The sequence below is a fragment of the Amblyomma americanum genome, chromosome 9 (assembly GCF_052857255.1).
Source record: "Amblyomma americanum isolate KBUSLIRL-KWMA chromosome 9, ASM5285725v1, whole genome shotgun sequence".
Taxonomy (NCBI): Eukaryota; Metazoa; Arthropoda; class Arachnida; order Ixodida; family Ixodidae; genus Amblyomma; species Amblyomma americanum.
In genome coordinates, this window is record NC_135505.1 from 78,680,750 (window position 1) to 78,703,205 (window position 22,456).

Below are 22,456 nucleotides of genomic sequence, written 5' to 3' on the forward strand. Positions count from 1 at the left end.
CTTCTGAAGAATGACAAGATTATTATAAAACCGAGGGACGGGCTGCCTGTGAAGGCATTGCAAGGGGCCGACGCGGCACGAGCGATCGACGCGGCTTGCGGAAACAAGATCAAGGGAGGCAGAGACTACATCACTCGACTGCGGCAAGGGTCCAACATAATAATCACGAGCACACCGAGCGAAGAAACAGCTAAGATGATTCAGGGAGTGAAGAGCCTGGACTTTGGCGGACACCAGTATGCAGTCAACGCTTAAGTAGCGGCACCGGAGGTCTGCAAGCGCGCCGTGGTTCACGGTATCGAAGCCGGATCTACGGAGGAAGAGTTTATAGAGAACCTAAGGAGACGATCCTAGGGTGTAACAATTCTGGGAGCACGAATTCTAGGGAAATCGAAGACGGCCCTCATCACTTTCGTCGGCCCCTTCATACTCAAGATAATCTACTGGTGGGGAGGTGAATACAAGTGCCACCCATACCGGTCATCGAAGCAAGTGTGTTACAGCTGCGGACAGCCAGGCCATAGGTCGGACGTATGCCCGACACCGGAGAACAGGGCCTGCAGACGCTGTGGAACACCAAGCCCGACGGACGGGCACCAATGCCAAGCAAAGTGCCTGGTCTGCGGAGGCGAGCACGCAGCCGGAACCAAAGAATGCAAGGAAAGACTAAAGCAAGCCAGCGAGCTGCGAGGCCCAACCAAAGGAGGGAGAAGAAGCCGTTCGAGAAGCAGAGGCGGCTGGCGGCAGCAACGCAGACGGTGGTTCCGCTCGGAGGACGAGCGGAACCAGTCGCGGAGCACTTCCCTGAACCCGAGTTAGGAGGAGCGTTCCCGGAGCAGATCGAGGAACAGTTCGCGGAGCCGGTCGCGGAACGGAGCCACCTGGAGCAACCGGAAGAGCGGGCAGCGGCAGCAACATAAGAAACAGAAGCCCAACAGCAATGGAAACAAGGTGGGCTGGGACGCAGGTCCTCCCATATCACTGTTCCAAAATTCGGGGAAAGATAATAGGCAAAAAAACACAAACCCACATAGAAAAGGAGAACAAAATGCTTAAGCAGAAGGTGGAAGAACAGGAAAAGAAAATATAAAAATTAAGAGTAGTCAGAGAGATGCAGGCGGTTAGCCCCCCAAGGTCACCGTCGCCACCAAGACAAACGCCAAAATAAATGCGCGAATACTTTAAGAATTTCATGACCGAAGTGATGCAGAAACTCGACCTCATGGAACAACGCATAGAAATGCACAATACGGAAATTAGGAACATGCGCAAACAAGAAAGAACACAAGGTGTCAAGAATAAATTTGACCAAAAAAGAAACCTAGGAAACTAGTCATGGCTAGACAACATAAAGGACAGCAAGACGAAAAGATAGAAATCTGACAATGGAATTGAAGAGGATTTAGAAGGAAAAAACCGGCAGCTACATCAGTACATAAACAGTTGACTCCGCCGGACGTAATAGCCTTGCAAGGAATTAAAAGGCACAAACCTAGCCTGCAGGGATACACGCTCCAGGATGGGGAAGAGGAGTGTCAAACAGCGTTCCTAATAAACAAGAACCTAGTGTTCATATATTGAAAACTAACCATTTTGACAGATTTGCCTGTCTGGTTGTTTTTGAAGACTTATAATAAACTGCACATCTCCAAACAAAAATTTTAACTTTAACCCAACGTTTCGAAGCCGACTCGGCTCCTTCATCAGGGGTGACTGAGGGCAGTAGCTAGCGTCTTTTAAGTATAAAGGGGAGGGGAGGGGGGGGGGTCAAAGGAACGACAGCTGTGATGCGAAAGGCGCGGGGGAGGGGAAGGGGGGTAGCGTGGCTTTTTGGGCTTGTTGGTACATAGTTCCAATACACTGTAGCGCAGCAAAAGACGAGGACACGAGAGACGAACACCACGAGCGCTAACTTCCAACAAATTTTATTCTCCTGAAGCATCAAATCTATACACCAGAAAACTAATCACACGTGCGAACAGTATCGATTTCTTAGAAAAACGAGCTCTTTATCTGAGAGGAAAATGGAAGGTGTGCTAACACACGAGCATCCTGACCTATTTATCTTTTCGGCTTCAATGATTTCGCGCGTTAACCTTTCTCTACTTTTTCCTATCATAAGACTTTTATCAAAGAAAGGCTTACAGGATTTTGATTTGCATGCGAGAATGTGGTCAACTAGCGATCCGCCTTGCCCGTTTCTGACGTTGCGAGCGTGTTCCATTAGGCGCTCGTTCAGACATCTCCCCGTCTGGCCGATATAGTGTTTCCCCCATGACAAGGGAATTTGATATACAACACCTTCATCGCACGTGACGTAGGGCTTCTGGTGCTTAGTTGCGCATCCGCGCGCTTTGTTGGTGTTGGTTTTTTTCAGTTTGCACAACGTTGCAAGTTTTTTCGGCGCCGAGAACACGACGGTCGCATTCGCTCGTTGACCAATTCTTTTTAAATTGTGGGAAATCTTGTGTAAGGTTTTTCCGTTCATGAGGAACTGGGTTTGGATTACATTGATTGTCTGGTTTCATTCTCTTAAGTTTTTCTGCAACAGAGACTTGAACATGGGAGGGGTATCCGGCATTAGTAAGCCTCTTGGACTGCTCTTGAAAACTATCGGTCATCATGTGCGGACAAGATTTCTGGAGAGCATTTCGAAAACATAAATTGACAATACCTCTTTTTATCAGTTTTGAATGAGCGGAGTGATATGGCAGCATCGGCTTGTTGCTTCGCGCTGGTAGGCCCAGCATATGTGATGAGCGTGAAAGGTGAAGTTAATATCTAAAAATCTAATGGAGTTATCGATGGGCAATTCGCATGTTAAAACAAGCGGTTTAAAATCTTCTGTCATGGTAGTTAAAATGCTATGAGCCTTTGACTCAAGTGAGCCTTCGTCGCACTTAACAAGAATAAAAAAGTCATCAACAAATCTAAAGACCTTGATTACGTCCAAGCTGTCAAGGTGTCTGGAAACAGCCTTGTCAAGTTTTGTTAAAAACAGATTACTCAGAATTGGCGCTATGCACGACCCGATGCATATCCCTTCTTTCTGAAGGTATTGTTTTCCTTCCCAGTTAATGAACGTTGACTGCAAGTAAATAGCTAAAATTTCTAAAAGCTGCTCGCCGACACACCCGCCGCATTCTGGAAAGCAACACATCCGAACTCATCTATGCACTCTACACAGCACAGCACCTTGTCGTTCGGCAGCGAGTAATATATATCCTGAACATCCACTGAAAATGCAACCATGCTGTTATCAGAGCGCGACCGAACAAAGACTAAAATTTCGTCAGATTTCTTAACCATAAAGGGGTCGTCAAGCGGTAAAAGGTTAAGTTTGCTTTGTAAGTACATTGAAACCGTTTTTTGCCATGTGCCAGTTTCAGAGATTATCACCCTGAATGTTTTTTTCCGGTTTATGGGTTTTTGCACTGAAAAACACGTCTAAAAAATCTTTTCGTGCATCGCCTATTTCTTTAGCCAGCTTGGTAAGGTTTAACTTGTTGCATAGCTTCTTCGCTTTAGCTTTTACTTTTGACATCATTACTTTGTTGCGGCAGTTAAATACAGACGACACGGCTTCGTCAGCCTTGGACTTGTAAAGTTCACAGGATAGAATCGCAAAGCCACCTTCTTTGTCAGCAGGCAGCACGACCAGGTTCTGTTCCTTGATGAAGGACTCGACGCGCTTGAGGGGTAGCTTGGAAGATCCTGGCTTTGAGCACTGCAAAACGTCGACTCCTTCTGAAATGCAGCGGTCGTGTTCCGGTTGCGTTGCACGCTGCGATACTCGGCGTACCATCGCAAGTAGTTGAGCAGCTGACGGCTTGGGCTCCGCAGCAAACTTTGGTCCTAACGATAGAACCCTTGACACGTCATCCGGTAGATCCAGGGCCTCCAGGGTGTGGACGGTGCTCCGGGCTGTTTTCGTCCTGCTCGCAGGGTCGGCCCGTAGTTGTGGCAGATGTTGAGCCCACAAGCATTCGGTAGCTTGAGCAGTGATACGCTGGTATTCCCGAAGAGTTCGCCAGGCTGCCTGACTTTCGCCAATCGAGAGAAGCTGAGCCTCGAGGCACTGCCTGTGAAGCCGCTGTTAGTCACGCTGGCGCACTGCAGGGAGGTGGTGAATGGCGACTTTTTTTCGTTGAGTTGAAGAGCGAAGTCCCTGGGCATATACTTGGGGCAGGTTTCCTTTTTTGCGGTTGATGTTGTTCGTGGTCGTTTGGATATGCCAGGATTCCAGATCTAAGGAGCCTTTTGTGGTAATTTGTTTCGATTCCGAGGATTCGGGTTTCTTCAAAGTTGATTCTATGGTCGGAGTCCTCGGAATGTTCGGCTACTGGATTGCGCTCTGTTGCCAATGTGCGGACGTCGTTTTTATGTTGCCGAATTTTTTCTTTGAAATTTTTGGTTTCGCCGATGTAGCTTGCGTCGCAGTCGGCGCATGGAATTTTGTAGACAATGCCTTGGGCTCTTTCTCTCGGCGGCCGGTCTTTGGGAACAGGGGTGCAAAGCGCAACAGTTTTTGTGGGCTTGTGCTCAACCTGGAGACTCGATTTTTTTCAGGATTCAGGCGACGGTTTTGCTGACACCTCCAGCATAAGGTAAAGTGACGTATTTTGGTATGGCGTTGGTCTTTGTGCGTTGATTTTGTGGCGAATGTTGTGTTTTTGACGTCGAATAATTTTTTGAATAAAGTTTTTTGGGTAGCCGTTCATGATGAGTTCTTTGAACATCGTGCGTTGTTATTTTTTTTCTGTCAAGTTCTGTGCTGCACTGTTTCTCACCTCTTCTGAACAGCGTCTTCACTACTGATGCTTTATGAACTGTCGGGTGTTTCGAAGAGAAGTGGAGATACCGGCCTGAGTGGGTTGGTTTGCGGTATACGGAGAATTGAATGGTATTGTCGTTTCGGGACACGAGGACGTCCAAAAACGGCAGGGAGTTTTCTTGTTCCACCTCTAGCGTGAACTGAATGTCAGGTTCTACGGAGTTTAAATGACGGAGGAAGTTTTGAGTCTCATTTTTGGTTGGAGGTGTGCAGTTTACTATAAGTCTAGTGTCCATAGCACACGACAAAATAGCAAACACGAGGAATGGATATGGGATCACCGAAATCATACCAAGAAAAAGAAGAAGGGCAGGCAGCATTTTCGTAGTCAACGTATACAGCCCCCAAGACAGAAAAATTAAAACTATGCAAGGTTCTTCCACGAATAAAAAAAGCTAGTGAGAGGAAACGCCCTAGTAGTAGTGGGACACTTTAACGCAAGGGACCCCAGTTGGGGACATAGAAACACGGACAAAAAAAGGCAGCTACATCAAATAGGCGGTCGAAGATAACGACTTCCAGCTTATAACCGACCCGGTAGTCCCAACCCGAGTAGGAAACAGCGTACAGGAAGACACCCGTGCGGACCTAACTTTTGTCGCGCAAACCGAGCTAACAACATGGGAAAACATACAAGAAGGGCTAGGAAGCGATCACCTCATAATCAAAACACAAATTGGTACATATCATCTCAGGAGAAGAATAGGCACCGCAAAGATAACAGACTGGAACGCCTTCAGAGAAGCATGCAAGGAGCTCTCGAGGAAAGGAATACAAATTATAAAAGAATAGAGTGGCAAACTGCAAGCAAAACAAAAGGACTACACCGAAGAAATTGGCCGCCCAGAGCAGACACCCGAAGTGCATTCCAGACTGCCGAAGCTATGGGAGGCAAGACAGAGTCTCACTAAGAGGTGCAAACGACAAAACTTAAATAGGAAACTAAAGAAGAAGATTGCCGAGAGCACCCAGAAGACAGAGGAATATGTGGAGCAACTAGCCAGAGCCAACTGGCAGCAATTTAGCCATTCTCTATGTGAGACACTAAGCACGGCAAAAACGTGGGACATCATTAGGGCCCTACTGGACCCGGCCAAGACCAAATCCGTAAACAACAAGGTGATACAAAGGCTGGTACATCAGTTTCAGGGAACCATAGAAGAACTAATAGAAAAAGAAAGACAGAAGTGCTATTTATTGAATACTGCGGACATGCTGTATGACCATGCAGGCTGGAAACGTAGTGCTGGACAACTGTAGCAAGCCGGTGCCAGTAATACTTGTTCCGTATCCGCGCCAACGTGCGAGAAAAGTCAAGGTGGCCTGAAGAAAGGTCGTCGTGGCATGCGTGCAGAACTTCGTCTCGAAGCACCGTTGGAACCACGAGCAGGTACGGAGTTTCCGTGGAACCGTAGTTTCTCTTGTAGAGGATGCCACTTCGCAAGCAGAACGACGATGACCAGCGTGTGAAGAAGCGGGGCGGCGACGAGGTGCGGCCTTCGAGGTACTACTCTATGATGGGTCGAAGCTCGGCGTCATCTCGCCAAGAAAAGCGGGATCGTCTTCCCTGTCAGCAATGATGTACGGGAGAGGAGCACGGGTCAGGCAGTCTGCGTCGCTGTGTTTGTAGCCAGACTTGTACACGATGGTAACATCGAACTCTTGCAAGCGGAGACTCCAACGCGCTAGCCTCCCCGATGGGTCTTTAAGGTTCCCAAGCCAACAAAGCGAGTGGTGATCGCTCACGACTCGAAATGGACAACGATGCAAGTATGGGCGAAATTTTCTTACCGCCCAAACGACAGCAATTAAGGCACTCCTTTTCCGTGGTAGAATAATTCGCTTCCGATCGCGATAGAGTGCGGCTTGCATAAGCAATCACGCGCTCAACACCATCTTGTCACTGAAAGAAAACGGCCCCCAGACCACCGTTGCTGGCATCGATGTGTCGTTCTGTGTCCGCCTCCTCGTCAAAGTGGCCAAGGATGGGCGTAGTTTGGAGGCGGTTCTTGAGGTCGTCGAAGGCCGTCTGCTGTTCTTGAGCCCAGGTGAAAGGTTGGTCGTCCTTTGTCAAGCGATTTAGAGGCTCGGCTAGTCGGGAGAAGTCTCTCCCACAAAACGTCGGTAATAGGCGCAGAGGCCCAAAAAACGGCGCACAGCAGGCTTTGAAGTGGGGGTCGGGAACGCAGAGACGGCAGCCGTTTTGTCGGTGTCAAGGCTAACACCTCAGTGCTCACGACATAGCCCAGGAACTTCAGCCGCTGGAACGCAAAGTGGCATTTCTCTGGCTTGAGCGAGAGGCCGGCCGATTGTATGGCTCCCAGTACTGCACTCAAGGGGTTGATATGCTCGTCGTAGGTGGCAGAATTACATCATCAAGGTCGACGAGGCAGGACTGCCATTTGAGGCCGACGAGGACAGTGTCCATCATTCTTTGAAAGGTGGGAGGAGCGGAACACAAGCCCAAGGGGAGCACCTAGAACTCGTACAAGCCGTCAGGAGCAACGAACGCTCTTCTCGCGGTCCAGTTCATCTACCTCAATCTGCCAGTACTCACAGCGGACGTCAAGAGAAGAAAAGTAGCGGGCATGACGCAGCCGGTCGAAGGAGTCATCGATTCGAGGTAACGTGTAAACGTCCTTTTTAGTAATTTTGTCAAGTTTTCGGTAGTCGACACAAAATCTCAGTGTGTCGTCCTTCTTGGCGACCTGCACAACGGGCGAAGCCCATGGGCTTGTAGACGGTTGTATGACATCATCTCGGAGCATTTCATCCACCTGCAGTCGTATCGCCTCACGTTCTCTCGCCGACACTCGACAGGGGTGTTGACGAATAGGCCACTGATTGTCATCAACTATGATGCGATGTTTCGTTATGGACGTCTGCCTGACCTTAGTGGTGGTCGCAAAACAGTCATGAAAAGAGTCAATGATGGTTTGCAAGCAGCGATGGTGATGAGTGTTCAAAGCAGGGTTCACGTCAGCCCTAAGTGTTCGACTAGGTCCTCGTGCAGGGGTGTCCCGGGACGTTGACAACGCGCAGTGGTTGGCAGCCTCGCTAATTACATTGAAATAGGCAATGGCTATATATTTTGCCAAGTGGCGGTATTCGACGCTAAAGTTCGTAACTAGAAGCTCAGTTCGCTTGTTCTGCAGGGCAACGACACCCCGTGTGATGCAGACTTGTTGGCTCAGCAGTAAATACAAGCTTGGTTCTCCTATGCCGTTGAATGCGCGGGGGTTGTCGCATTCCAGCGCAACAAATATGCTGGCATGCGGTGGTAGAGTGATGTGGTCGTTGGACACGCGAAAACCGGAGTCTGCCTGGCGCACCGTCGTCGGCTATGGTGCGTGGGGCGGAGAATGTCACCATGATTTCGCGGAGGTCAATGACAGTCCCATTTTTGCGAAGAAAATCGAGACCGAGAATCAGGTCCTTGGAGCACTCAGCCAGCACAGCGAAGCAATCAGTGAAGATGATACCGCGAGTCTCAATCCTAGCGATGCAGACGCCGAGCGACATCACCACATGACCGCCAGCGGTCCCAATTTGTGTTCTATGCCAGGGTGTCAGCACTTTTCTCAAGAGGGTAGCAAAACCACGACTCATAACGGAGAAATATGCGCCGGTATCGACGAGGGCAGTCACATGGTGCGAGAGGTGCTGGGATCGATATCCAGCACCTCCACCAAAATGTCACCGAAAGCCGGCAGAAAGGGCAGAAGGGCCAACCAGGACTAGCCAGGTAGACACACTCAGAGAACGAACGCACGAGCCGGGTAAGACAAGGAAGACCAGCCGGTGCTGTCCCATCGCATGGCGGCGCCAGTTAATGACTGAGAATGTGGCAATATTACCTCTCCCCCTATCCTCTCTTCCTGCACCGCTGAGCTCATTCATTTCATTTATCCATTCTGCCTGCTATCCTTTATTTCCGCTGCCACAGCTCGTGTGCTTCGACAGTATTGATGGCAGATGCCAGGGCTAGCAAGAATCTTTTCCTTCCTTTTATAATTATTTTAATGAACCACTTCCTACTACTAAATGCGCGAAACTACTAGAATATTTGTGATACTGGGAGAGAGGATCTTGAAGATGCATTAAATATATAGACACGTTGAGGAGAAATTGATGTTGGCTTTTATGTATAGAATACAAGCCTAACCACAAAAAGAATAGTCTTACTGAAAACAAATCTCTTGTAAGGTTAAAAAGATCAAGAATTAAACTGCAGGCATCGCCGCCACAGGCCAAATGCGCAAGTACAAGTGCAATGAAGAAATAGTCGAAAAATAGAGGCTGACAAATGTGCATGAAGGTTACGCGTCTGGATATTAAAGTACATAACTTCTTTTTGAAACAGCTTGTGCACTTTTATAGCACGAGGATGACGGAAAAAAGACGTCTTGAATGTTGGAAGAAAACGTATACTTGTCAGTGTAACAGGCTTCCAGCTGTGTTCTGGTATGTGTTGGTGCTTCGCGGATATGCGCTTTGTGTACCCGCACTGTTGCGTTTTTGACGCGCCTGGATTGAGCAGAAGAGGAACTACCAGTACACCTCTAAGTGCAACTCGGACGAAGTTCGTGCTGCGGCAGACTCCTGCGACAAGTAAAACACTTGTGTATATACAGGTAATATGTTACACGAACCTCCACGTTAGCAAACGCACGCCTCGGCGTGTTTGCTTCGACAGCGTACGAAGCACACTGGACTGCATAACCAGCGCTGTGAGGACTACTATTACAGAATCTAAATACGTCCGTGCGTACCCGTCTTTGCACATCGGTCACACCAGTGACTCGGCGGTGACAGCTGCCGCACCAGCAGCTTGGCTTGCTGCTGACGCCGCCAGCTCCTCGGCACTCGGACTATATCCTGCCAAACCCCCGCACTCAAAAGCATCGCACGCTTTGTGCAGACCACCTTTCGCAGTTCACTAAGTGCAGACCGCAATTCTTTGCGAGAAATTCGCTGTCGGGATCGGGAACAGGACCCACCGTAACGCTGGTGCAAACCTTAACGAAGCTGTCGTAGCGACGTCTGATCGAGGCCTTCAACGGCCCCCCTTCCGTCATGGAGAGATCTGTGCACGTCCATGGGTGAAACATTGTCCGCCTCCTGGGTGACGCCAGAGCAGCGTATTTGCCAACACCGTCGTCCTGGTACCGCGGTGGGCGAAGCCATTGCGCTGTGGGAAGGAGGCTGCGTTCTGTGCTGCAGCCCGAGCAGCGCACGTGAGCTCCTCTTGCCGTGTGAGCGAAGAGAGAGAGCAGAGCTCCTGTTGCGTAATCGGCACACCCTCGGGCAGCTGGTCCGGATGGATGGATAAGGCTGGGCCCTTTAAATCGGGAGGTTGAAAAGCCACCTAGCCATCACTTATGAAATTTTACTCTTGTCTTTATTTTAGCCACCAATCAGACAACCTTTGCTTGGTTACTTCTACCCACATATAATTTACTTTCTCTTCGCCGTCCTTAAGCCCCAATGCCTTGGAAAAATCAGCCCCGCTGCTTTCCCCTGTAGGGTGATGCCCTTTACAGAAAAGTATCGAGTGTTCAGCCGTTTTGTCCTCCTCTCCGCACGCAACGCACAACGTGTCTATCTCGGGGTGCCTGACTCTATATGTCTTAGTCCGCAAAACTCATGTCCTGGCCTCAAACAACAAAGAGCTTCCCCTACAATTATCATAGATATTTTCGTTGGCAATTTCGTGCTTAAAGATTCTGTATGTTCCCAGCGCCGATTTCGTCAGTATTCCTTTTTTCCACAGAGCTCTCTCTGTTTCTTAAACCTTTTTCTTAACCCATAATAGCTGATTTGTCCCCCCCCCCTACTGCTGTCCAGATATTTGCTTCTCAATTTTCTAGTTCGTTTTCTCCATTTCGTGACAACATTCCTTATGTACAGGTATCTGAAATCTTTCCTAGCCCACTGCTGTTTCCCTATTTTTTCTCAATCACTCTTCAACTGCTATCTTACTGCTAGCTTCTCTGCTCTCGAACGACGCCCATCCCATATCACCCTGTACACCCTGGTTTGGTGCATTGCCATGTGCTCCCAAAACTAGCCTCACCACGCCGCGTTCTTTGATTTCTAACCTTGCTTGAACATCTGGTCCCATGAACAGGACCGCATTACCGAAAGTCAGGCTAGGAACCATTACCCCTTTCAAGATACCTCTTACCACTTCATACCTATTGTAATTCCACAGTTCCCTATTTTTTATGACAGCTGCATTCCTACTAGCTTTATTCATTAAATATTTTTCATGCTCTGTCAGATACTCAGCACCGTTATTTGTCCACAACCCAAGATACTCGTACTCATTCAGTACTTCTAGCGTGAATTCCTGTATTCTATGCTCGCCACCCTCATCATTAAATATCATGACTGCCGATTTTTCCCTACGATACTTGAAACCGAATCTAACTCCTTCTGTACCACATATGTGTATCAACTTCTGCAAATCTTCCTTGTCAGCCATTAGCACTATATCATCCCCGTATATTAGTCCCGGTAATGACTGTTTAATCGATTCCCCTTGCTTGAAAAATGAAGGTTGAAGCCTAGTCTGCTTCACTCTAGCTTGGTCTCTAACCATTGCAGGTACAATATGAACAACAGAGGAGATATAGGACATCCTTGCCTAAGCTCCAGCTGTATCTCTACAGGCCCTGATACATTTTTTCCCATTTTATTAGCACTCCGTTATATATATATATATATATATATATATATATATATATATATATATATATATATATATATATATATATATATATATATATATATATATATATTTATATATATATATATATATATATATATATATATATATATATATATATATATATATATATATATATATATATATATATATATATATATTGACACCGCCAATTCATCGTCGTCGTTCTACTAGAACCACGAGAGCGCGGAATGCGCGCGCGAGCTGGCCTTAAAAAAAGAAGCCGAAGTGTCTGGCTGCGAATGCTCCGCTTTTGGGACTGCTACTGACGTCCGCTGCAGTCACCTACTCCAACCGAGCTGTACCACCCGTGACATCTGGTGGAGGTGCTGGGTAGAGCTGACGTTTCTGCATAGCGGGTAAGGTAGTCCGTCGCGACAATTATCCATTTGTTGCCAGAGTTCGAACGTGGGAACGGACCCAGCATGTCCATTCCTATTCGTTGGAAGGGCCTTGTGGGTGGTCTAATGGGCATCAAGAACCCAGCTTGTTTGGTTGACGGTACCTTGCGACGCTGACAGGCTCGGCACGTTCTGACGTAGTGAGTGACATCAGCACGGAGACGAGGCCAGTAGTAATTCTCTTGGATTCGGGCTAGCGTACGGGCTATGCCCAAATGTCCAGAAGTGGGTTCGTCATGGGAGGCTTGGAGGATTTCATTGCGCAGGCTAGGCGGTACGACGATTAGGTATTGCGTATTGTTTGGAGCGAAATTTTTCTTGACCAGAAGACCATTGCGGATGCATAAAGATGGCAACACGCGCCTGAAAGCGCGTGGGGCGGTCGTGTTGCTGCCGTTGAGAAATTCCATTACGTCTCGAAGTTCGAGGTCGGCGCAATGTTGGTCAGCGAGGCAAAAGGCGCTGAGAGCAGTCAGTAAGATGTCGTCATCATTACAGGCGTCGGTAGAAGGATCTACTGGGGCGCGGGACAGACAATCGGCGTCAGAGTGCTTGCGCCAGGATTTGTACACGACAGTCATGTCGTATTCCTGGAGCCGCAGACTCCATCGGACGAGGCGAGCGGACGGGTCTTTAAGGCTTGCGAGCCAGCATAAGGCATGATGATCGGTCACCACCTTAAAATTTTTGCCGTAAAGGTACGGTCGGAATTTCGAAGTGGCCCATACAATGGCAAGGCATTCTTTCTCGGTAGCGGTATAGTTTGATTCGGCTGGTGACAAACATCGACTTGCGTAAGCGATGACCCGTTCTTGACCTGCTTGGATCTGGACCAGGACAGCACCTAAGCCGATGTTGCTGGCATCAGTATGGAGCTCCGTGTCGGCGTTTACGTCGAAGTGAGCCAGAACGGGAGGCGCCTGCAGGAAACTTTGAAGGCTGCGGAATGCATTTTCTTGCGCTGCTTCCCATGTGAAAGGTGTGTCCGACCTTGTTAGGCGCATCAGCGGCTCGGCAATGCGAGCAAAATCTTTCACGAAGCGACGGTAATACGCGCACAATCCAAGAAAACGGCGGACAGCTTTCAGGTCTTGCGGCGGCGGAAAATGTGCAATAGCTGTTGTTTTTTCAGGATCAGGCTGAACACCGGCTTGATTCACAACGTGCCCTAAGAACTTCAGCTCTGTATACGCAAAGTGGCATTTCTCATTTTTGAGCGTGAGTCCAGAAGACCTTATTGCTTGTAGGACCAATTCGAGGCGGTGAAGATGCTCCTGGAAAGTCGGGGCGAAGACGACAACATCGTCAAGATAGACGAGACACGTCTGCCATTTTAAATCGGCAAGGACGGTATCCATGAGGCGTTGGAAAGTTGCCGGTGCAGAGCACAGTCCAAAGGGCATGGCCGTAAATTCATACAGGCCATCTGGAGTAATAAAAGCTGTTTTTTCACGGTCCCGCTCATCGACCTCAATTTGCCAGTAACCTGACTTGAGGTCCATCGAAGAAAAGTATTTAGCGCTACAAAGGCGATCCAGAGTGTCGTCGATCCGGGGGAGAGGATAGACATCCTTTTTGGTGATTTTGTTTAAGCGACGGTAGTCTACACAGAACCGCAATGTTCCGTCTTTCTTCTTCACAAGGACGACTGGCGCTGCCCAGGGACTCCGGGAAGGACTCCGGGATGTCACCTTCGCCTACAATACGGCCATGCAAGAAACAACGCAGATGTCTCCATTCCAACTCGTCTACGGCCGTGCAGTGACGACGATGCTCGACGCAATGTTACCACATCTGGACGACTCTAGCCTTCACACTGATACCTACACGTTCCTGGAACGCGCCGAAGCTGCTCGCCAACTGGTCAAAGTTCGAATTCAGGACCAACAACTTCGAGTTGCAGATCGCTACAATCGGCGCCGTCACGACGTCCATTATGCGCCTGGCGACCGTGTGTGGGTGTGGTTCCCCATTCGGCGACGAGGACTGAGCGAAAAACTCCTCCATCGCTACTTCGGACCATACCGCGTGGTCAGGTCATTGGGCGACCTCAACTACGAGGTCATTCCCGATGGATTTCAGAAGTCCCGACGGTCCCCGTGCCCTGAAGTGGTTCACGTGGTCCGCCTGAAGCCTTATCACGATCGGTAGCCTCGCCCACTAACCCCGTTCAGTCCTTCCGACCTCTCCACTCACTCCCAGCATCGGGACGATGCTTCTTTTTGCCGGGGAGTAATGACACCGCCAATTCATCGTCGTCGTTCTACTAGAACCACGAGAGCGCGGAATGCGCGCGCGAGCTGGCCTTAAAAAAAGAAGCCGAAGTGTCTGGCTGCGAATGCTCCGCTTTTGGGACTGCTACTGACGTCCGCTGCAGTCACCTACTCCAACCGAGCTGTACCACCCGTGACAATATATATATATAAAGAATAATTACTCCATCTTCCACATCCAATGTGCCCTGTATGTCCCACAAATACTCTTGAATAACGTCTTCGTAGGCTCCCCTAATATTCAGAAATGCTATAGTCATAGGGGCCTGTGCTCCTTTTCAGCATTCTCTATACACTGCGTCAATGAAAACAGATTGTCCTCTAACCTCCTTTGCTTCCGGAACCCATTTTGTAGCTCCCCTAGCACCCACTCGTTCTCCACCCAAGCCTGCAATCGGTCCTTTGTAATCTGCATCACCACCCTGCAAACCACAAATGTCACTGTTATGGGACGGTAGTTACTTACGTCAGCTTTGTCCCCCTTTTCCTTATATATCATGTTCATTCTACTTGATCGCCATTCATCGGGGACCTTGCCATCCGCTATCATTTTATTCACTACCTGTATTATTCCTTCCTTGGATTTTGGTCGCAGCTTTTTTATTAACATAATCGGAATACCATCTGGTCCTGTTGACGTGCCACTAAGAACCTTCTTCTCTGCCCTTTCCCACTCTCTTTGCTCAAGTGAAGCAATTGCAGTAACCGGTCTATCCTCCTTCGATAAATTATGTGCAACATTTCTATCATTTTTTCTCTCATCCTTGTTCCTGTGTGTTTTATTGCTTCATCCCCTTCTAGTCGAATACCTTGATCTGTTACAATAAACCTTTAATCTAGCCTAGTCTTATTACTCATTGCTTTTAGATGTTTCCTGAATTTTTGAGCTGCTTTTCTATCCTTTTTATTTACTCTTCACATCCATTGGGCACCCTTTCTTTTAATTTTCTCATTATTAAAACAGGATGCTTCCCTTTTACACTTTATTAAGGTATCCCATATTATGTCTACTTCAACTTCTGGTTTCCCCCTCTTCTTGGAATATTTGTGTTCTCTGGACGCTTCCTGGCGTTTCTCTATCGCCCTCTTGACCTCCTCATCCCACCAACTCTTGGGTTAGCGTCTTTTCCCTTTTTGCTTTATTCGCACCTTAGCTAGCTCTAGCTCAAGTAATCGAGCTAATTTGGTATAAGTCTATTCTGTTTCATTATCCTCAAAAATTACTTCCTCAATTTGTTTCGCTGCTGCTTCCAATTGCTTTTCTGAGTAAAAATTCCCGTCTCATTGGTCATCTCGCTTCAGTCCTACACTGGTTCCTCTTCTGAAACTCAACTTGATACGCCTGTGGTCGCTAGTTACACTTCTGGAACCATGTTCATCTATGCTCATTACCCCTTATCTATTATACATCCTCTGTGACACTAGTGCATAATCTATCGTCGAGTGCAGACTCCCTGCCTGCCATGTTATGAGCCCTTCACACTTCTCGGTACTGTTGCATACAACTAAATCATACCTGTCACACATATCCTGCGACATGCTTCCTGTCGAATCTGTGTACCCATCCAGGTCTTCTATATGTTCGCTCATGTCGCCTAATATAATTATCTCGCCCTGTCCTCCTAGCTCATGAATGTCGCTTGCAATACATTCTAACCGTGCGGTCTCGTGCGGAACCATGGCGCCATCTTTCGGCGCTAGTGGTCCTGGACGGTACACTGCCACCCGAGCGACGCGGCGGGCGGATAGTTGTGTTTGGCCGATTCGAGAGCTTGCAATGTGTTACACTGGTACTGCAAGTAATTTTGATGCTAACTACTACTCTCGAAAACGACTGCATTTTTTATTCAAATAGCCTGTATAACTGTGCCAAGAATAATGCTGCGCCACTTAAGTTAAGTGACTCGCAATTCCAGTTAATGTACTCAATAGTGGTGTTTTTATTTCTCTGCTGAAATATTACCTGAGGTAAAAAAGTGCGAATTTATAACATTATGAGAAGACGTAGCGTTATTCTCGCGGTTGAGCATCACAGACCTCATTAAAAGGCACCATTTTAAGTAACTGCCAAGCCTTCAGCGCGAAAATCGATATAAGGAATGCTCTGGGATTGCATTCTTAGGATTGAGAAGATATAGATGCCTCCTACAACACTGCGAGGCTATGGGAAACTTCGAACAGTCAGCACTGCATCAGCGGCATGTGCAGGCAGTGAAATGCATCGGCAAAGGCCGGAACAGTCATGGCGACGGCGTTGCATGATTCCGGTGATTGGTCTATTTCGTTGATGTCGTCGAATTCACGAGGAACATCTGCTCGCGAACAGCAGGTCTGAGCGAAACGCAGGAAGAAGAGCCTCAGGTGGTGTTTGCTTGCGTCGAACCAGTGAAGCTTCGCTTCGCGCGCGGCTGCCGCTGCTAGCGCCACCTGGACGGCCCAGTGACGTCCGACGATGTAGTCCCAGCTGGGCTCGTGCAGCGAGAAACCCATGTTAGAGTGCGCGTAGTCTGCAATGCAAGGACCGTAGTTGGAAGACGAGCTCCAGTTCCCCGCCACGGCCGCTTGGAACGCCACTGTGCCTACGTAGTAGGCAAGCGTGCCGTAGTTGACGGCCGCCTCCGTGGCACCAGCGTGGTAGAAGTCCGGCATCAGAAGCCGGAGCAGAGTCTCGGAGTCATTCCACCTCATCGCGATCGTTCTTGGAGTGATGAGTGGTTCGGAAGTCGCGCCACGAATTTTGCGGCTTCGTTGCTGGGAGAAGATGATGATGTTCGAGACGAAATCGGTGCTTAACTTGGGATACAGATCATTCGTCTCAGCGGCCGAGGTCCACGAATCGGTCACGTACACTGCCGACCCTTTGGAGTAAAAAGAGAAAAGGCGGCGGGGCCAAAAAGTGAATGTTCGCCTCGAGCTGATATTTAAAGCATTCTCGAACTGCAACTCACTTTAGATGGCTTAACAGCAGGGCCAGCGCCACATTATTCGTAGTATTGTGTCAACGATAAGATGGGGAGAAGGGTTCCAGCCGAATTTCGGGTAGGCATGATGCTTTTCGGTTCCTCATGATCAAATAAATAAAATGAACAAAATAGTGCCGTTCGAGGATGCAATACGGTGCGCGTAATAAAAAAAAGTGGCCTACTTAATTGTCAGATGCGGAGGGAAGCGCTTTAATATTTAGAGTGGTGCCACAACTCGTCGCCACTCATGGGCGCCTTTGCTGATGAAAAGCGCCGTTGTTCAAATCGCAGTGAGTAAATATGCAATTGCGGTGTAAATGCAATGTACCGCGCACGCAGGAATTTATGAGTTAAAAACGGGGAGAGAGGCAGAATAGAAACAAAGCTTCGCCCAATATGTTTACAAATCGCCCAAGTAGAAGACAGTTTAATTAAGGAGCGATTATTTATTAGCGTCCACCTAACACAGCTAAAAGGGATGCGACTGAAATCACACTAGATCTAAATCCACTGCACAAATGGGGATCCCCTTAAATCCATCAGATTAAAACTGTTCCCGCTTCCGATTCTTCTTAAGAAAGAAAACGGTGCAAAACACTGGACGAGAAAGAAAACGACGGCACAGCGAGCCTAATTATGATGTATCAGCCTACCGAAGTCTCCGCCTTATTCCAGTTATTCATCAATTCGACCTCGTCCTATCACTTACTAGCCGTCCAGGTGTGCTGAGTTATTCGATGCTAGGGGTTCGATGACGAGACTTAAAACTTTCATCCAACTGCTAAGCTTCAAGGGAAGCTTTATAGCTCCCCACTGCAGCCGTTTGGCTGCTGTCTTGTGGATGCTAAAGAATAATTACTCCTGATCTGAAGCAAAACCTGTCAAAATCTAAGCCTGTGAAGAATACGAGGAAAAACTATAGTACAATTCAGTGCCTTCCTGGAAATTTCAACAGAACTGAACACAACGCTGAACTATTTTGAACCTGGCCGATAGTTACTCCATTGCCACGCAAAATTTGTTTGCGCACGCATCACACAACTGAACAGGGAACGCAGCTTACAATACATCATAGAGCTGCATATCAGATACTTATACTCGTTTGTTCAAGTAACCATTTTATCAGCTCTTACTACCCACAGTGTGTGACTGAGCTTAGCTATTGTCGAAATTTCCAGCCTAAAGAAACTTATTTGTGAATTGTGGTGTTTAATGTCCCGATACGACATATAGGCTAGGAGGGAAGCCGCAGTGGAGGACTCCTGTTTAGTTTAGGCCACATGGGGTTCATTACTAGCGCTGACATAGCACAGCTCATGGGATCCTTGTCTAAACCTAAAGGGTTTGCTTCCAAGACGTAGCCCTCATCTCTAGAGAAGTGAGGAGGAAGTTTGCTCTTGTCTTCAGAAATTTTGGGCACCTGGCGATGCACAACGAACCGCACTGTATCGCTCAGACGGCAACCCAGTAGGCCGTATATAGTTGAGAATGCTGTACTTCTGCCTCCTACTCTCCTCATATTGTCATGCGGTGCGAACTGGCCAATCTTCTTTTTGTTCTTTTTCCAGACCATTTTACTATTTGTCCGCTCTACGTCTCATTTGTAGTCGCGGTACATTAGTGCAGCGGTAGAAATTCTTCCTCGTAACCTCACTTTATATTCTGCGTAATTTGCATATCTTGCGATAGAGTATCGGTGCGGGGTAAGTACTCCTTTTTCACAATCAATCTTCTCTGCCTCATTTGTAACCACTGCATGCTACGCTGTTGCAGAGAATACTGAACGATTTCAGTGCACGGTGTACGAATTTCACTCACTTCCCTTGAAGTAAGGAACCGTAGTCATACGTTTGTCATCGAGAGGAAGGCGTGAAAAAACCTTGGTTAAATTTCTCGCCGCCGTCAGTACGTCGGTGAAAATATGGTTGACATCTTCTGCGGACGTCCACCGCTCAGACATCCACCGCCTGTAGTCGTCTGCGAATAACAGCTCAAGCGAACGAACGCAGGCCTCATACTTGAAGTTGTTCTCGTCGTAGCCCCGGTCAGACACGACGCGCAGCTGGACATGGCTAACCAAAACGAGGAACTTGGCAAGGGGAACCAACGTCAGGTAAATGGCGACCGTTCCTAGGTTCGCTCTTCCGAGGAAATTAAGGACATTTCCCACGCCATAGAGATTCCGCACTCGTACCTTAGACGGCGCTGGCTTGTCGAAGACCTTCGCGTAGTCGATAAGAACTCGCGACCAGTTTGCTGTAGCAGTGTCAAGATCTTGAATATTAATCTCTTCAGTCTGAACCCTGGAGGATATCTTTCGAATTAACTGCAGCACAGTGTCGTCGATGTGCTCGATCTGTGGGATGTGATCGTGCTGTACACCTCCGAGAACTTCGAAGGCGTGCATGATGAACTCCTTCCTGAACGAGGAATCGAGATGCCGAGCAATGGCTGAGCCGGTGGAGACTTCAACTCTAACGGACGGCGCTGTTGAAGCACTGTTGGCATCGTCTGTCCACCGGACGTTGACGACGGACTCCATGTTGTACTGGAGCACGGTTCTGACTACAAGCGTGAAGAGGGCATCAAAGCTGGAGACGCCGATCCAGGAGCGGGCGCCAATGCCGGAGGCGCTCCAGGCCTCCTCCATGTTCACAGGTTCTCGATCGAAGAATATGAGGCAAGACCTGCGCAGCAACGTCCAAATTATTCATATGGGGCAGCATTTCTAAAGGATGTTAATAATTTCGGCTAACACTCTATCAGTGCAAGTAGTAGAGGCGAAGTCTCGGATATAGATTTTACGTTGTGGCCCGAGAGCTGCTGAGCAGTGGTTGTCTCCATTTACTGAACGAGTAAAGAGCACAAAAGCGCCTTGCGTTGTGTAATGTACAGCCCCGGTCAGAAATATACAGCCCAAGGGGTTCGCTTGCGAGGTCTGCAGCGTGCCTTGTTATGCATCCTCAGCGACCGTAATCGTTTGAAAGAGGAATGGCTTCGTGGGCCCTCAGTCATCCCAAGCTTTCAACTGCTGGATGTGCTTGGCAGCCGCGCTAATCAGCTTAGAAGAAAACCCTTCAGGCTGTATACTTTTGGTGCGGGTGGTAATTTATGTATCATGCCATTGAGTAAAGGAAGTGTAGCAGTCACGCCTAGTTACATAAACATATTCTTGTGGTGGCTGCTTTACGGTGGTTGGGCACGAGCGTATACAGCGTTTGCTACTCGACTGAAATCCTACCTGTACACCGTTGACATCTGCAGGGTGTAGTCGTGGGAGAAGCCAAAGCCAAAGTGGCTCGTGTTCGAAAGACTTCCGTTCACGGCTGCAACGTAGGCGAGCCGCTGGGCTTCCATGTAGCTCGCATCGTGTTTGGTCTGGCCCCAGCGACCGCAGGCAAAGCTGTAGAAATCCTGGCACGGGTCCACGGACGTGTCGATGGAAGAACTAAGCTCCGCCACCGCTCTCTTGCAGCCAACTGTGGTGCAGGCATTGCCTAGCTGCTGGATCCAGAGCGAGACCTCATTCTCGCGAGCCAGCTGCTTCCGTGGACCTGTGGGTAGCAAGTTCATCAACAGAAGCGAGGCCCCTATGAGGACGCAGGGCGTGGCCATGACCATGCACATCTTGCAGCGGCTGACCCTGGATAGCCGGGTGTCGTCGACCGTGGCCAGTGCACTCCCGGGAAGTCTGGTCGAGATCGGTGAGCCTACAAGGAGGAAGCAGAGGCGACTCCAGCACAAAAATCCTGCGGACACTGAAGTCTCCTAACGTGGAGGAATGCGAAAGCATGTGTTTTGAGGAAAGTATAGGTTTTTGATTGATTGATCGATTGACGGATTGAACAACCTTTATTTCTACCAACCAAAAGACGTTTCTCCCCGCACCCGTCACGCAGGCCTGCGAGACGGGGGAGTTGCGCGTCCGCGGTTAGTGTTCTGCACCATCCATCTGGCGGAAGAGGCCACTACCGGTCAAGGAAAGGTTTTTGAGGAAAGGAAAAGACGCAGCAGAGCTTAGATCTCGACATCTGGATGGACGCCTCAAACTCGCCTTAAAGGGGCCATGACAGCCTATTTTCACGCATACCCGGCTTATCGCCTTTAATTCCGAACAGGTTAAATTACAATTTCACGAATTTTCAGTTCATTCTGTGCGATAAATATTTTCAAAACGATTTTTTTTTGTTTCTTCTGCGAACTGCTTGCCGGTCTGGGAACCTCTGATCGCTGACGTCACGAGGTCATACACGCCCCGCGTCGTCTGCTGCGAGTTGTTGAGGTGCTTGCACGCACACCGTAGACAGCGGTCGCTCGAAAAGTTTTTTCTTTTAGCTTAGCGAAATAAAATGAATTTTTCGTGTTATTTTTTTGGAAGGCTTCGACATAGTATGCGAGCTGAGTGATCCTTGGGAAAGCGGACTTGCTCGTGGCGCCCGTTTTCCGATTGTTGAGGAAACAGAAATCGATGGACCCCTGCTTTATTATTTACGCTTAGAAGCATGCTGTTCGTATGTTATAGTGCGGTCTCATTTGAGGGGTAAAGTGATCCTGTATGTGAAAGCAGCACGTGCCGTGCATGCCTTCGCCGATATGTGCCATGAAAGCCGCGGCGTTTTGTAGCTATAGCTACCAAGTTGTCCACCATTCATCGGCTCGATAATATAAACTCAAATTATCACAATGTGGCACTAGAGTAACCTTGAGGCACGAAAGGAGCAGAGAAAAGTGCCGAGTGCGACGACTTTCCCGCTGCATGTATGCGTTTTAGTCCGCCGCGGTGGCTGAGTGGTTATGGCGCTCGGCTGCTGGCCTGGAATACGCGGGTTCGATCCCGGCCGCGGCGGTCGAATTTCGATGGAGGCGAAATTCTAGAGGCCCGTGTACTGTGCGATGTCAGTGCACGTTAAAAAACGCCAGGTGGTAGAAATTTCCGGAGCCCTTCACTACGGCGTCCGTCATAGCCTGAGTCGCTTTGGGACGTTAAACCCTCATAAACCAAACCAAACCAAGCATGTACGCGTTTGTAAGTCGAAGATACATTTCCTTCGAGAACCCTTTTGCAGGAACCAAGCCGCTTGCAAAACACTACGTGACTCGAATGCTTTCGCTGCCCGCACCGATTAATAGTCGCCGCCGTCCAAATGAGTGCTTCAAAATAATAGTACAGCATTTTACTGTGCGTGCGCATTCTGCCCCAGGAGTGCGACGATTACAACTGCAGCCCCGCGCTG

At 48.6% G+C, this 22,456-nt stretch overlaps 1 protein-coding gene across 1 annotated transcript; it reads right to left on the bottom strand.

The window, feature by feature from the left end:
• Positions 1 to 16,440: 16,440 nt before the first annotated feature.
• LOC144103447 (uncharacterized) lies at positions 16,441 to 20,917 on the bottom strand. Its single transcript, XM_077636162.1, has 3 exons — positions 20,464 to 20,917; positions 19,041 to 19,909; positions 16,441 to 17,117 (listed from the first exon to the last, which is right to left on the bottom strand). Exons 1-3 carry the CDS (start codon positions 20,847 to 20,849, stop codon positions 16,441 to 16,443), a joined length of 1,932 nt encoding a protein of 643 aa, XP_077492288.1. The 5' UTR covers positions 20,850 to 20,917.
• Between the last annotated feature and the right edge of the window lie 1,539 nt (positions 20,918 to 22,456).